Genomic DNA, 16,538 nt, shown 5'->3' with positions numbered 1-16,538 from the left:
AAAAAAAGGAGATCAATATAACAGCAGAACAGTGCACATCTTACTGGTTAGTTAAAAGTTTACGTTCTGGCTGGTGCAAAGCATCTCAGTGTCTGGAGTGTTTTCTTGCCTTAAAGGTATCCATGTGAGCATTTTCCTTTTTCTTTGCCTTCTGGTTGTGTATATGGAATAGTACTGAATTTGTGAAAACATTGTGGAGAACTTCTAAAGTTTCAGTTGTTAAAAATTAAAAAATCTGTCAGCTGAGTCTCTTGTTGAATCTCAAAGAAACTTTCAAAGAATTGCCCTTTTTCAAAATGCTTGTAATCTTCCAGTGTATTTCAAAAGAACACAGTGCATCTTTAAAAACAATTTTAAAAAGCTTTTTGAAATTCAGTCATTGGATATCACCTCACTGGCTTATGGATTTTCATGCTCGAACATGTTCTAGATACAGCTGGCCTTGAGGAGGCTGTTCTTAGCTGTCACTGTTTTCCTTTTCCCTGAGAGAAGTTAACTAAAACAGCTGGTGTAACTGTTACGTGAAATCACAGAGGCTTTCATTTGGCTAGAATCAGGTTAACCCCTCCCTCAAAAAAAATAAAACCCTAGATCCTAAGCGTTCAACACAGATTATTTTGGTAGAGCTAGGTGTCCAGAAGAGCAGAAGCTTCTAGCAGTGGGATGTGACAAGCTAACTCGGTTTTATTTAGGTAATGATTGAAGTGATAACTGTTGTACAAGGATGTAGTTTAGCATTGAATTTTCTCTTGTTTTTTACTATTTCTTCAAATGACACACACCCCTACCTCCCCCTCCCACCCCCCTCCAAAGCTTACTATAAATCCTAAAAAACTTTCAGGATTGATCTGCAAATTCTTACATAGGAAGTTTAAAAGTTTTGTTATTCTTTGTCCCTTATGGCCTAAGTAATAGGCTATTTCATTGAACCTTTTTAAAATTAATTTTTGGTCCTATAAGATTAGATGTATTAATTCTATAGAAAATTAATTCCTATTTAGTAATTTCTGTACTTCTGAAAGGAATAAATATCATGTACCCTGTCTTGTAACCTTGGTTCTCTGATAGGCGCTCACCTAGCTGCTCTCTCACTCCCCCCACTCAATAGAACAGGGCAGGGAGAAATAAAGTGAAGTTGTTCATGGGTCAAGATAAATACAGGGAGATTGCTTACCAGTAAGCATCATGGGCAAAACAGACTTGACTTGGGGAAGATTAATTTAATTTATTGCCAATTAAAAATAGAGCAGGATAGTGACAAATAAAGACAAAACTAAAGACACCTACCCAACCTCCTTTCTTTCCAGGCTCAACTTAACTCCTTCATTTTTGACTCTTCTACTTTCCCACTTCCCTGTTGAGCAGGGCAGGGGAGATAATGAAAAGGGGTTGTGGATAGTTCATAACCCTTCATCTCTCCCATTCCTTCCTCACACTTTTCCCCCTGCTGCAACATGGATCCTAACCGAGGGATGCAGTCCTTCACAAATGTCTCCAATGCCGGCCCTGCCTATGGGCTGCAGTTCTTCAAGAACTGGTCCAGCATAGAATGGTTTAGGTTGTAAAGGACCTTGAAGGTCATTGAGTTCCAACCCCCCTGTCATAGACAGGGATAGCTTCCACTAGACCAGGTTGCCCAAGGCCACGTCCAGCCTGACCTTGAACACCTCCAGGGATGGGGCCTCAACAACCTCTCTGGGCAACCTCTTCCAGTGCCTCACCACCCTCAAAGTGAAAAATTTCTTCCTAATGTTCAGTCTGAACCTCCCCTCTACTAGTTTAAAGCCATTCCCCCTTGTCCTATCGCTACATGCCTTAGTAAAAAGTCCTTCCCCAGCTCTCCTGTAGGCCCCCTTTAGGTACTGGAAGGCCACAATAAGATCTCCTCAGAACCTTCTCTTCTCCGTGGGTCCTTCTCATGAGGTACAGTCCTTCAGGAACAGACTGCTCCAGTGTGGGTCCCTTACGGGGTCACATGTCCTGCCTGGAGCTTGCTGCAGCGTGGGCTCCTCTCCACAGGCTGCAGCATGGATATGTGCTCTGACACGGTCCTCTCTGGGCTGCAGGAGGAATTTGTTATCTTTATGGGCTGCAGGGGAATCGGCTCCAATGCCTGGAGTACCTCCTCCCTCTAGTCTTAAAAGCTTGGTGACATGTCAGTTGGACATATCAGCTGGACTGTTCGTAATATATGATTTTGTCTTTGAATTATTTAACAGTGTGCTCCAAATGGGACTATATCTCTATATAGCTATCTTCTAATGAAGTTTCTACTGCAGTTGATCTGATCTGACAGCTATCCACCACTGGAAGGGGGAATTTGTTCCCCAGTTCCCTTAGTTCCTTTTCTTTCCCTTCAGGTAGCTTTGATGCTTGTCATGTGTTTCAAAACTAATTAGGCTTGTTTTTCTGAGTTGGTGAATTTGGTTGGTCCAGCAAAGCATCTGATTTTTTTATACTTACTCAGTTTGAGGAGAGCAAGTCTCCCTTCTGCTATGATGAGCTGTTAAAATGAATTTAGCTATGATATATAACATTGTTCCATCTAAAAGCTAGAATGGAGGATCTATGCCAAAACAGCAAGACGAGTGAACTTGGTTACGTCTTCTCTGTGTTTTTGAGGAGTCCTAGACTTACTGTCGTGGTGGTTCATTAAGAAATATAATGGGGGTAAAGGTGGCATCATATTTTCCTGGGAGTGTTAGGAAAAGTTACTTCTATGAGTTTTGTTTCATCCCAGCTTTCTCATTACCTTTTTTTACTACAACCACAAGTACTTAGCACTTGGTTCAGCTGCAGTGTATATGTAGGTACAGAGAAGATGACACAAACTGAGCTGGGTTTTGTGTAGCTATTGAACAGCATTGCATATCATGCCTGTTGAATTACATCTGATGTTCATTCAACTCATATTTTCCCCATTTCCCCTAAAATAAAGATGTTTTATGCTGTATGGACTTTTAAAAATATTTAAATGTCAAGTTTAACTTTTTCTTTTGTAAAAGATTAAGGAAGATGAAGCGAAATCTGTGAGTTAGGTTGTTACCGTGAAACGTGGACTGAAGAATACAAAACATGTTGGGGATATTTTTTAGGGGGTGGGTGGATGACTATATTTCATGTTCCAGTTCTCCTTCAGTGTAGGATGATCTTCGCTTGGGCCAATAAGTCTCAATTATGGCAAGTTACACCTTCTTGTTATAGAACATACTTCTAGCCCATCTCTTCTTGTGGGTGCTGGTTGATTTTTATTTATGATGTTATAGTTCTGGGAAGTTTGAAGTGTACATAGATCCTCCTTGTATAGTAGGTTAGTAGGAAGAAAATGCCTGACTTGGAATTCATGGTTCAGGAAAGTAGTGACTGTAAGGAAGCGTTTCAAACTTATAATTTCTTTTGCCTTATTTATTTATTTAGATTTTCTTTGGGTTTTTTATTACGTTCTTGACTTGTAACTGACTTGGTACACTTTTTCTAACATTGTAATTATCTCAACACATGCTGTCTAGTTTTTCTTTACTGCCTTCTGTGTTAAGTGCTTTTATGTAAAGCTTTCAGTTCAGATTGCTGTTCTAGCAGTGGAACTTTGCATAGCTTAGGATGGATTAGGTGGCAGTCTGTATTTGCATCAGTTTAAAGGGACTGAGAAACCAAGTAACCGAGTTGTTTTCATAGTTGGAATTTAGGAGGAAGATAGCATTGCTTACCTGCAGTCTTTTGCTTAAAAACTTGGCTTTATGGCATAGAGGAAAGACTTCCATTTGGTCTGCTCTGTTCCTTTCCCTACTTCATTCTCTATCTGCTGCTTGTCTGGCAGTATTGGTAAATTAAAATTAGTGATATGTAACACTTCAACAGCACTGCTGTTTAGACTTTTGGGGAAATTGTGCTCTATTTAATTGCTTGGAAAACACAAAGTTCACTTCAGATGTCTGTTCTCAGAGAGTCTGAAAACTGGCTAGGATTTATTATTACCGCATAGTGGTAACAGTTCCTACAATAAGATAAGAAGATTCTTGGTTGCATCTCCAAGTGTGAAGATCAAATACATTCAGGAATGAGGAGTTTTAGCTTTTCTGTTGTATACTTCTTGGAAATTTTATTGTGGTATAGGACAAACTACCTGATTATCAACCATTGCTGTCTGCCACAATATAGACTACTGAAAACAATTAGAATCTCTTGTCCAGTTTTTTCTTTGTATGGATTTCGCCTGTATATTTCTAGTTGAATTTTTTTTTGTAAAAGTGGGACAGGCTAAACACATCTACTTCTTAATTTCTTTCCACAGTTTTAAAATCGTGACATCATGGCTCATTCAAAGACGAGAGCCAACGATGGAAAAATCACATATCCTCCAGGAGTCAAAGAAATCTCTGATAAAATATCTAAAGAAGAGATGGTGAGAAGACTAAAGGTTAGTAAGCAAGTAACTGTTTGCAGATTGAAGTGTCTTGTATATACTATTCAGTGATCCTATTACTGTATTTCCTGTCTGAAAGGATTATTTTCTTTTTCTTTTGGGCTTTATCTTTTCTATGCTCAGAGGAGGAACTTGTTGGCTTTTGTGCCTTCGATTCTACCACTTTCTTGAAGTAACTTGTCCAGAAACGTTTAAAGAAGTTAAAAAAAATCACAAATGGAAAAAGCTATATTAATTTTAAATACTTCTTAAACTTTATTTCAGCTCCTAGAGTAAGTCAGTACTTAGAGAAGAAAATACTGGAAAACAGAGTCATAATTTTTAAAATAATATGGATACATCAGAATACACTTCTTTTAGGCATTTGTGCTCTTTGAGTTGATTATAAAACCTGCTTTTACTCATTATTTTAGCCTGTATCATAATGAAAGTCTTTGATTTTACTACATATTTCTGTCTCCTGGTTTTCTTCACCACTTTATTTGGCCTAACTCTAGAGGAAGGTTGGAGAGACTTGGGGGATAATTATGTTACTACATTTTTTTATCTATCTGTGTTCTCTCACAAAAAGGCAGGCCTGTTAGTATTGTGCAGAAGGAATGCCTGCAACTTGGGTTTGCCCTGTAAAACAGGAGGGAACAGATGTGGGAGAGGAACCTTAAGTATTCTAACAGCTGGAAGAGCTTAATTTGGAGTTTGTTTTCTTAAGAAGTAGTTTTAAGTCAGCTGGAACTACTGGTAAATGAACCAATAAAAAAAAAACCCAACAACAAAACCCCAAAACTCAAGGATTCCTTTTCCTTTCCCCCCAGTAACCTGTCTGTACTTTGGGTATTGGACTGAGAGACTTCAGTCAGTAAAGTGCATTCTATGATGTTGAACAGAAGACGGTATTTATAACTATGTATGAGTGACTTCTAACAGAAGAAATGATTTGTTAGCACTTGCCTATTTTTTTCAGCTTGTTAAAATGCACGCAGTTCTCTATTGATACTTTTTCTCCTATAATTTCACTTCATTTTTGGCCTTGAATGTTGAGTCCCTTCTGTTATGTCATCTTGATCTGTCCTGCAGGAGAAGGGTACTTTGCAGGATGTCCTGTATTTCTTATCAGCTCTTTATTCTGGCTGTGCATTCATTGATACACAGGGAGGGAGAAAACCACACAGTGTTTCATTTATGAAGGATTGGATGAGCTAGGCTACACTACAAGTGTATAGACAGTATAAACACACTTTCAGCTGCTAAACAACAGTAGTTGATAAATAAGTGAACTATTTGCCTCTTCATTTCCCTGACTGCCAAATTCATATAAGTATTAGGGAAGAAGCACTTTCTGTGGATTTTATTTTAATTTACACAAGCAGATAGTCTGCTCTTTGTTAATGACAATATATTTATGTAAATACAAATTACTGGGAAATCTTAGAATAAAATGGAAAATACGTGCAGTGAATTTATGTATTAGCATAACTTACCTCAAATTTTATGAATTTCTGAACCACGCCATCTCCAAGTTATAGTAGATTTGGAAAGGACATAAAAACTCAATGGTTTGAGTTACAAACTAGCACTGGAGACAGCAAGGAGGAGATAAACATTTGGAAAAGATGAATAGTGTGAGAAGGGCATTTTTTCTGTAGTTTCTCTTCGTACACAAGAGCCAAGGCATCATCTAATGAGAAATATTAATTTTAGACCAGCAGTCTAATAACGTACTTTTCTGTAAGTTATATAACTAAATTCCAAAGCTTATTACTGTAGAAAGATGTAGGAGCCAGAAAAATTGAATAGGGTAAGAAGTATGGGCCACATTAGGAAGATGAAGCTCCAGGAGTATTAATCATGGTGGTCTGGGTGTGATTTCAAGCTCAGGAATCCTCTAACCTGTTGCTTTGCAGAAAGCTAGAAAGGTATGCTAGGAGAACTGGTTTGTTTTTCTTGTTTTTTCCTAAAACACTGTGACAGATTGCTCTGGAGACAAGATGACTGATTTTGTTGTCTTGACCAGTATGGAAGTCGTGTTGTCAGGGAAGAGACGCTGAAGGTTCAATTCTAGAGTAGAGAAAAACTGTAATTCGCTTCCATAGAAGTGAAAACAATTTTGTATTTTAAAGTAGTGTAATAGTTTGTAAGGGCACCAGTGCACCTCAAATGGCTCATCTTGTGTCAGACTTGGGAAGACTTTATTTTTCTCTCAATGGAAGTGATGTGTGTGCATAAGCTACTATGCTTCTGTGCCTTTTAGTAAAAGATTGTAGTATGTTTGAAAACTTTACGGCTGCCATGATCTTAATTATGCGGAAGTCCTTTTTTTTTTTTTTTTTTAAAGTAGGATTTGGGATTTGTTGGCACCTCACTGATTATAGTAAACATTGGTGGTGGGGGAGTTAAATAAAACAAACCATAGCAACGTAAAATAATTTGTAGTGGTGTAGGGTTGTATGTTGGGGTTTTTTTTGTTTGTTTGTTTTGGGCGATTTTTTGGTTTGTTTTGTGTTTTTTTTTTTGGTGGTGGTTTGGGTTTTTTTGGTTTGTTTTTTTTTTTTTTTTGAGGAACTTAACTGACATTGTTATTGAAAAATATCTCTTCCTGCAGTGGAAAAATAGATGGTAGTTTTGACTTCAATTCTCAGAATTGTGTAATTAAGTCTTTATTACCATTTTGTTAATTTTAACAAGAGTTAAAATACTCTGCCTCTGTGATTCAAATAAGAAGTTGTAGCAAGGCGTAATTACTTTGTTTTGTCAATAGGTTTTTCTCCTCCAGTTTTTTAAATATAAGAATTCTCACCAACTAGCAGTTAATAATTATGGCTTTTCTTGCTCTTGTTCTATTAAGGGTGTTAAATGCTGGGTGTCCCAGACTTTTTTTCTTTTTTCCCTTTTCTTCCATAGCTTTAGTATACTGGATCCTGATAACACTAATGGGCATTTTAGTCCTGTTGGACAACGTGCATGCTGCTGGGCTGCACTGGATTTATATATGCTTCCGCTGGAAGTGCATGCTCTGCTTCTGTGCGGCATGGGATATAAACTAGTAGAGAAAAACCTAAAATTGAAAGAGAATAGAGGGAAAATAAAATGTAACCCAAAATACTTTGGGGAGAAATAAATATTTTAAGTGAAGTTTTGCTGCTTTCTAAATTTTTCAGTGAATGGCTGTAACAGTGAATGCTGTTGTATTTTTTTGAATTGGCCAACTTGATTATATGGTTTCTCAAAAAGATATGTGAAGTACTACAGCCAGGCTTTCCGTAACTCTGCTGAGAATGTGTGTTGGGACAATTGATAGAGGACTTGACTAGGTCCTTCCTGTACCCTGAAAAATAAGACACTGGTTACTGAAGTACTACGGTATTGCTAATAATGCTTCTCATAGGAGTAGCATAAAACCAGAAGAAGAGCTTTCAGTAAGGACCTTGTTACACACAGCACTTGATTTTATGTACTGATGTTTGCCTCTCTCTTCAGATGGTTGTGAAAACTTTCATGGATATGGACCAGGATTCTGAAGAAGAAAAGGAGCTCTACCTAAATCTTGCTTTACATCTTGCTTCAGATTTTTTCCTCAAACATCCCGATAAGGATGTACGTTTGTTGGTAGCATGTTGTCTTGCTGATATTTTCAGAATTTATGCCCCTGAAGCTCCATACACTTCACCGGATAAACTAAAGGTAAATTGAATTAATCTCTTTTTTCACAACAGGTTTTTTAAAGGAATGATTGATATAATCAACTAACCTTTCTTTTTTTTTTTTTTCCTTTATTTCTGGTTCAGCCTAAGCAATCTGAGGTTTTCACTTGATTCTAGAATAGGAGTGTTTGATCAGGTCAAATGTACTATATATGACTTTATCTGATGAACATCTTTCAATAACTTGTAGAGTTTGGATTTATATTGAAAATAAATATTTTATTCATCTGTCATTGGGATTTGCAGATAGTGTTCTGTTACTTTAGAAATATTGATATGCCTATAGCTTTTATCATAATCTCTTGCAAGATAGGTAATTCCTTCAGTGGGAAATATCCCTGCTGTTTCCAATTAAACTACCAAGAGATGATTAGTGTATTTTTATAGATAAGGGCTCTGTTGAAATGAACACGTATTTTTGTCCAGACAATAATGATTTCTGATGTGAATTGGAAAATTCTGTGATTACAAACATCACTGATCCCACTAGATGGAGATGGTTGATAGAGAAATGCCAGGTTTGAAAAGGCAGTACTATCTGCCTCATTTGTTTCAGAAGAAATAAATTCTAGATTGTTTTTTGTCTGTCTTTTTCTTTTTTTTTTTTTTTAATAGAAATCTGACTTTCTAACTCTCAAAATCAATCTACTTCCCTTATACAGTCTGACTCTAGAGTGATGAACCCTGTCTTACAGAAGATCTTGCAGGGGAAAATAATGCTCAAGATTGTGTACTTTTTTGTCTGCTTGATTTAAAACTGTGTATGTGTGGGCGCTTTTGTTTTGGTTTTTGTTTTTTCCACAGTAGGATAAAAAAAATGGTTGTGGTGGAAGGTCTATCTATTACTACTCAAGAAGAAATCACTCGTTTTTTGATCTAGTGGTTGCACCAGAAGTGCTTCATAAGTAGGGCAAACAGTACAGTTTCAGCTGTAGTACATCCTTCGTTACCAGACATGCTGGAGAGGTACCTAGGGATTTCTCTTAGCTGTATTTTCTTAATTCTGAATTGTTGCACCTCTGATTACACACTATATAGTTACCTTACCTATTGATTACACCATCTTCAGCTGGAGACAAACATTAGCTTTCTTTACTGTGCTATATTTAAGTCTGGTTTTGAGGCATCACAGTTCCTACTTCAGTTTTGATACATGTTTTCCTTTGCTTGTTAGGCTTAGAGGTTTTTTCCTCTATTTCTGAGTTGGGCTAACAAATTAAAATATTCCTTCTTACAGAATTTGACTTATCAAATGGCTCCAAGTTTCAGATTTTATAGTATATAATACTGGAAGGTTTACATTACTGATCTCATACTTGGCAGTGTGCACATACTACTACTACTTGGATAGAGCTCTGAACGGACTAGGAACTTCCACTGTTAGCATTCGATTCTGAAATCCGTGCAGATTTCAGAATTCAGGTTTTTGATGCAGATTTCTAAACACATTTTGAGAAATAAAGAAAGGACAAACAATAGACACCTTTGCTTAGGGCTATAGAGGTAGGGTTTTGCAGACCTGTTTCTGCTGAACACAACTTTTGTGGTTGCGGGAAAAGCTCTGATACAAATGTCATAGAGTTCCCTCTACTTTATAACAAAGAGGTAAGAGGAAGAATGCTTCTTCTTGGGTTATATCTTGGCACTGTTTTTACCTAGTATTTAATATCCTATCCATACTGCAACTATAAGTCTCTTCTAGTTTGTTTAGAATGAAAGTTAAAGATGGCAAAGGGAAGTGCTGAAAATGGTAATTTCTTGAGGGAGAAAACTTAAATCTTCCCCCACTGCCCTTGCTTCACACTCGTAGGATCTCTTTGTAACTTACACATCATGCAAGTGAGATGCTGAGAGAAAGGATCAGAATTTCAGGTTTCCCTCTTCTGTGTGTATCATCAGTATAACTCTTAACATTCCTCACTGAGTGTTGAAAGAGATCTGACAACACGAATGGAAAATGCCATGAGTAGGCTAAAAGCAGAACTGGAGCAGGATCGAGGGATGTTATTCTGCCCCTCTACACTCCCTTGCAGTCCAGGAATAGCCTAGAGCTCAAATCTATTTTTCTGAGGGGAAGATATTCTAATTGCTGCTATGTGTCAAAGAAAACCACTTGGACAAATGGACTGTCTGCCTGACTTGGCTGAAATGGATATGTTTAAAGGTGTATATGGTAGCAGAACTTAAACTATCTGAATGTGTTCTGTGGTGAAAGTTATGGCTATGATGCTTACTGAAGCCATTACGTGGTTAATTGGTATCAAGGCACCAATCTACAAAAAACATTTCAGTGTTCTTCCTAAAGTTTAAGTATTAGCACTTTTGGTTTTGGAGTCTGGATTCTAATGTAGACTTGCTTTATGGAGTCTGATGTGAAACCATATTATCCAATTTGTGAAAGTGTTGCTATTTCTTAGCTGCAGCCAAAGTTTATTTTGTACAGTGTTTTGCATTTATAAATGCATGTTCAAAGAGCTTATTCTGTATGCTCAGAAAAGGGAAAAACTTTGGGTTTTATTACACTAGCTATTAAAAATTAGCGAGTACTTTTGGGTTTAGTTTGTCTTGCTTCCTTTAAAACAGGAATAGGAAAAAATAAATAAAATTAGGAGTAAGTTATTATTTTTTCGAATTATGCCATTATTATTTGTGAAGCATTCAGATGCTAGACATGTTGTATGTGTATGCTATTCATTAATGTATGTATTCATATACAATACAGTGTGTACTTTATAAAAATTAGGAAAATTAGTTTTGGTCTCAATAGGGTCTTTGAATCACATTCACTAAATAAGTGTTGCATACTGAGCTGCAGGATAAAAAGTAAGATACTTTGTTAGATGAACTGATTGAGATTCATCTGTAAAAGTAAAGTTTAACAGAATAATTATACCTTGGGCATGAGTCCTAAGATGAAATATTTTTTGTCTTTGGCATCGGTCATTCTCTTGGATGCTCCCTTTCTTCTTTAATTGAATCCTATCCTTCACTGAGACCCAGTTTGTATGTCTTGTAAATTTCACAGCACCTCCTGTACCAATTTTTCAGAGGATGGAACTCATTTTGAGTGCTCTGATGACCTACTAGTGGTTCAGACACTAGTTCTTAAAGGGAGATTCTTCAGACTGGCATTTGCTTGTGGACTGAATGCTCTTTAGTGGTTGGAGTCCATTAGACGTGTCCTTTGAACTGTGTCTTTTGGTTTAATTTCAACTAAAGAGTCTAGTTTATATGCTCTGTAACTGATCTGAAGTGTGAACCAAACAGTGATTCTTCTGATCATCAGTAGTTAACAGTTCAAAGGCAGAATCTTGATCCAAATTCAAACTTTATTGTAGCTGTATCTCTGAACAGTGTGCTTCCTGTGCTTTTTTGCCGGGAGATGATGCTGTCACATGTGATCTAATTTTTGTTTTTACCTAGAACCACAGTAAGTGCTCAGCTTAATGATTAGGGCTGGATTTTGTAGTTGTAGCCTTAGAAAGAAGGAGCCTCATTCTCATCTTTTGTCCATCTCATTATTTTGGGGGGAGTGAGGGGAAATGGTCCTTTGAAAACATTATAGAAAAGCTTTCTAGACTATTTCTAGGATAGTTTTTTCAGGGTTAACTGTCAGGCTTTCTTGTCTTCACTATGGCAACTTTATACCTCTTGGAATGTATTTGATTTATACCTAGGTTGTTAGATGAAACATTATACTGTTGAGGTTGTGAACACTATTTCTGGTGACATGTACTTCTGAATCTTTTGATTTAATATAGTGGTTATGAATTTCCAGCTGTTAATTATCTGAATGTAAAAAGCATTTGAAAAAAGACACCTTCCTATGTGATTCCATTCTGTTCGTGATCAACTGTTTGTTCCTTCTAACATGCTTGAATTTATTTTGTGAGAGACTTTTCCGAAAAAGTCTTCTGGTGCTGAAAGTTGATAAAGGAAGCAGGAGAAACTTGGTTTATTGTTTTTTTGCAAGAGATGTGATCTGTGTGAGTAGCATGATGACTGAGAGATGCACAAACAATACAGTGTGAACATATAGTAGTACTCTTAGGAAAGCTGCAGTTGCCTACTGCTTTTTTCCCCCCCTTCTGTTAAAACCTATTACAGTATAAATTAAAAATGCAAAATTCATTGTCCTTCTGAATAATCTTTTGACTTCTGCAGGATGTCAGCCAGTTGCAGCTCTGTTTGTCAAGTAAATTTTTTTTTCTTTGGAAAAGAATAACTTTTGCTTCCATATAAAAAGGTTAATTTCTCAACCCTTTAAAGAAATGTGAAGCATTTTAAAATTACTCCTTGACATTCTCCATGACGCTTTTGTATATCATCATCTTCTGGACAGTGAAATATTGTGTCTGTCATTGCTGCATATTTTGTAGTGATTAAAAAAGTTAATTATTTTAATTTTGAAAGCTTCATTGCAATTGATTAAATAACTGTCACTTCTTCTTTTTTTGCAGGATATATTTATGTTCATAACAAGGCAACTTAAAGGTTTAGAAGATACAAAAAGCCCCCAGTTTAATCGATATTTTTATTTGCTTGAGGTAAGCTTCGTGACTTATTTCATAGTAACTATTAAATGTATTTTTTCAACTTAATCTTGTATTAACTACTCCTTTTATTTTTGCCTGTGCACACAGAACATTGCTTGGGTCAAGTCTTATAACATATGCTTTGAATTAGAAGACAGCAATGAGATTTTTACACAGTTGTACAGAACGCTGTTTTCAGTAATAAAGTAAGTACTGTCACCCTCAGTTATAATATATTATTGCATGGTTGAGGTCAGATGTTTCTAACCTAGGTGTTCAGTCTATCATGTGACTTTTTAGTGTTAACGAGCTTAGTTTTGCCATTCAGTTTAACTAAAGGTAGCAGTATAAATATAGCAAGTTGTCAGGTTTGCCTGTTTTAATTAAGACATACTGCAAATCATCTTTCTTTTTTTCCGAAGAAACTTACTTTGACTGTCTTTTACTGGGTTTGTTTTATTCTGTTCTTGAAATTTAATGGTGCAATATGCAATTCTAAGTAATTTGGAGGATTATTGCTCTAAAAATGTGAGTGTCAAAATAGTGGACATTGGAATGTACTGCTCGAGATCATGTAGTCCGCCCCTCTTGCTCAAACCAGGTCAGCTAGAGCAGATTGCCCAGGACTGTAGCCAGTTGGATTTTGAGCGTCTTCAAGGATGGAGACTCCATGGCCTCTCTGGGCAACTTTCTAGTGCTCCATCCCCTTTACATTTAAAAAGTTTCTCTTTCTTATTTTTAAACGGTATATCCTGTATTTCATCTTGTGCCCATTCCCTCTTGTCCTGTCACTGGACACCACTGAGAAGAACCTCGGCCTGTTGTCTTTACTCCCAAAATTAGGTATTTAAACTTAATGATAAGTTCCTCCCTAAGACATATCTTTTTGAGTCTAAAAAAAAAAGATGTCAGATCTCAGAGCCTCTTCTTTTATGTGAGCTGCTCCAGTCCCTTAATCATCTTTGTGGCCTTTTGCTGGTGGGATGCCTGTGTCTCGCTTGTGCTGGGAAGCCCAGAACTGGACACAGCACTCCAGTTGAAGTCTCACCAGTGTTGAGTAGAGGGGATGGATGTTCTAATACAGTACCTTTTGATGGTAGGGACAGATACAGTCCTTTTACTCTTTTGCTACAATCGTAAATGGAGAGGGCATGAGACTCAATAACACTTTAGAAAGTGGTATATATGCAGCTGAGAAACTTAAGTATTTTGACTTCTAAGAAAACTTGTGATTTGGTTATTAAATTCCTTGTTTGGCATCACAACAGGGAGTACTCTGAATGGAAGTTGTACTTTATATGAATATTACACTAAGAATTCTTGTTTTTAATTTCAGCAACGGTCATAACCAAAAAGTACACATGCACATGGTTGATCTAATGAGCTCTATCATTTGTGAGGGAGATACTGTCTCACAGGAACTTTTGGATACCGTGTTAGTTAATCTAGTGCCAGCACATAAGGTAAGACTTAATAGTGGCTTAATTTTTTTTTTTTAAATCATGATTTATTGAATGTAGGTGTTCAGATATTTAGATTTCATTGAGAGATTAGCTGTAGCGAATGTATTGCTATTACTTGGCTCTTTTTAAGCAAATAAACAATTTTTAATAGCCGGAAAATTCAGTAGAGTTTCATTGCTTTGGTTCACTTGCAATCTGTGATCAGTATCAGCAGCCTTTAATGTCATATGAGTTTACACACAGGTTTTTTATATACAGTCAATACCAGTGGAACTTAATATAAAAGATACATATAGCCTTTGGAAAGTTTTTAATTAGTGTAATGCTGTATCAACAGTTCAAACTAATGTGCTGCCCTAAGTGGGAGGGAAGAAGTTGTTATTACTGCTGATTTGTAGTTGGCTCTGTTTTATTTCAGAAGTGTTGACTTGGTGTTATTGAAAGCACATTGATATCTTGATGCAGCCATAGAACTATGTTCAGAAACGGCGCTCCCTGAAGAGCCCAAGTGATGGCTGTCTTTCCTTAGCAAATAGTGTTTTGTCATTAGAAGAAAAAATAAAAAAAGTCCTACAGATGAATTGAGGAAAAACTTCAAAGTGTGCATGTGTTATGACACTTAAACATCTAAAAAGCATGGAAGTCTGACTTCTTTATTCAGAAAACTAACTGGGTCCTACTGGAATTTCTTGGGCTACAGTGTAGAAGATCACTTGTAAGTTGTGTGTGACCAAAAAAAGGATTCTGGGAAATTATCTAGGAAGTGTGTACTTAGCTGGATTTTGGACAATTCTGGTTGTCATCTGACAGCTTTTTTTTTTTTTTCTTTTTTTAAAGTGTGTTCAGGAAAGGGCTAACTTTACATATATTTTTTAGAAACTACAGTAAGGTTAAGTGGGCGCGTATGGTTGTTTGGTTGTATGGTTGGTTTGTTTTGTTTTTTTTTTCTATACAGTGGTGTACCTGAAGAAACTGAGGAGACTTTTCATAAGGTGCACTCTAAAGAATATAGCAAGTAGCACAACATAATATGTCTTATCACAAGCCATCAATTTCAGTAAATTAACAGCACATAAATTATTTTTCTATTGACAGTGAAGGACTAAATGCTTAGTATAGATCAGCCTTTTTTTTGTTTGTTTGTTACAGGAAATGTTTTAACTGTGTCCTTCAAGGAGTCTAATACTTTTGTGCCCAGACCAGACTGAAAATTATGTGGCTAAAATTCAGACTTACAAAGTAAAGCCTTGGAAAAAAAAAAAAAGAAACAAAAGCAAAACTATGCAGAATACTTTAGTTTGTATTTTCTTAGTTGATAAGCATCTGTTGTTTCATTGTGTCATCTGTGTTCAGCTTGATTTGACTGTACTGATTTTATGATTCATGTTTAATAAACTGATTTTGAGTTGAAGAATTTGCTTCTTGTTAGATTGGCTATAGTATTGAAACAGTTCTGTTTTGTAGTGTATTTACAGTTATTAACTGAACACTTTAATAGGATAAGGTATTTGTTGTTTGGGGTTTTCTGTTTTAATCAAACTGGCTCTTTGGACAGCATGCTAGTTTATAGCTTCCTTTCTAACTGAAATAGATACTTAACTTTAGACCATATTCTGAGTACTTTTACTGTTTGTTTTTTTTTAATCTTTTTCATACTAATGGAAAGAAGCTTCTAATATTTTTCTGTTTTGTCTCAATTTCTTCATATGTTGTTTATTTAAAAACATAGTTGTCTAACCACTTTCTGTGGTTTCTGTCGTGTTGGAAAAGTGCAATGAGTTCAGAATGGGAATTTTTCCACTCCTGTCCATTGAGCACAAAACTACAAGGGGGTTAAGGAGAACTACATCTTAGCTGACCTATCCATTAAACTGTACAGGTTGTGGGGAAAGGGAAATTGAAACATCAGACTGGCTGCCAAAGATGGCATGACGTGTTGATGCGATAGTGAGTAGGGAAATCCTTATCTAGCCAGATTCCCTGGGGACCAAAAGGATATTTTTGATGCAGTAGAAGGAGGATAGATTTGTTACTAGCTCAGGTTTGAAAATAATCCAATTGAGAGATTGTTGTAGATACGACAACTATGTTTGGAGCAAGTGACACGGGCAAGTGGTGTATTTTTATGGAAAGAAGGAAGGTTGTGCATATGAGAATGTGGAGTGCCCTTGTGAATCGAATGACTGTATTCTAGAAAATGGTGGTAGGGCTAGCATGACTTTTGGTGTATAAACAGTTGTATTGAATAACACTAAGTTGAAGACCTGAGGAGCTTAATCTGTATAATTTATCAAAGGAGCAATCTCTAAGTGTGTTTTTGGAAAAAGAAGGTTCAAACAGCTCCTTGAGTTTTGGATCCTGGATGCCAAAGTCTAGTGGCTGAAATTCAACATTGATGTGAAAAATTATATGAATATTT

General features: G+C 36.5%; 1 protein-coding gene across 1 annotated transcript in view; it reads left to right on the top strand.

Moving 5' to 3' along the window:
* The window catches only part of PDS5B (PDS5 cohesin associated factor B), a 111,854-nt gene that overhangs the window by 17,784 nt on the left and 77,532 nt on the right, over positions 1–16,538 (top strand). Inside the window, exons 2-6 of the mRNA XM_082489759.1 lie at positions 4,292–4,417; positions 7,898–8,101; positions 12,582–12,668; positions 12,765–12,862; positions 13,993–14,119. Of these exons, the coding sequence (XP_082345885.1) occupies positions 4,310–4,417; positions 7,898–8,101; positions 12,582–12,668; positions 12,765–12,862; positions 13,993–14,119 (624 nt within the window). The 5' untranslated portion in view covers positions 4,292–4,309. The remainder of the gene's footprint in view (positions 1–4,291; positions 4,418–7,897; positions 8,102–12,581; positions 12,669–12,764; positions 12,863–13,992; positions 14,120–16,538) is intronic.

This window comes from Vanellus vanellus (assembly GCF_965231255.1).
Source record: "Vanellus vanellus genome assembly, chromosome: 1".
In the NCBI taxonomy this organism is placed as follows: domain Eukaryota; kingdom Metazoa; phylum Chordata; class Aves; order Charadriiformes; family Charadriidae; genus Vanellus; species Vanellus vanellus.
This window is presented reverse-complemented; position numbering and strand designations above follow the sequence as displayed.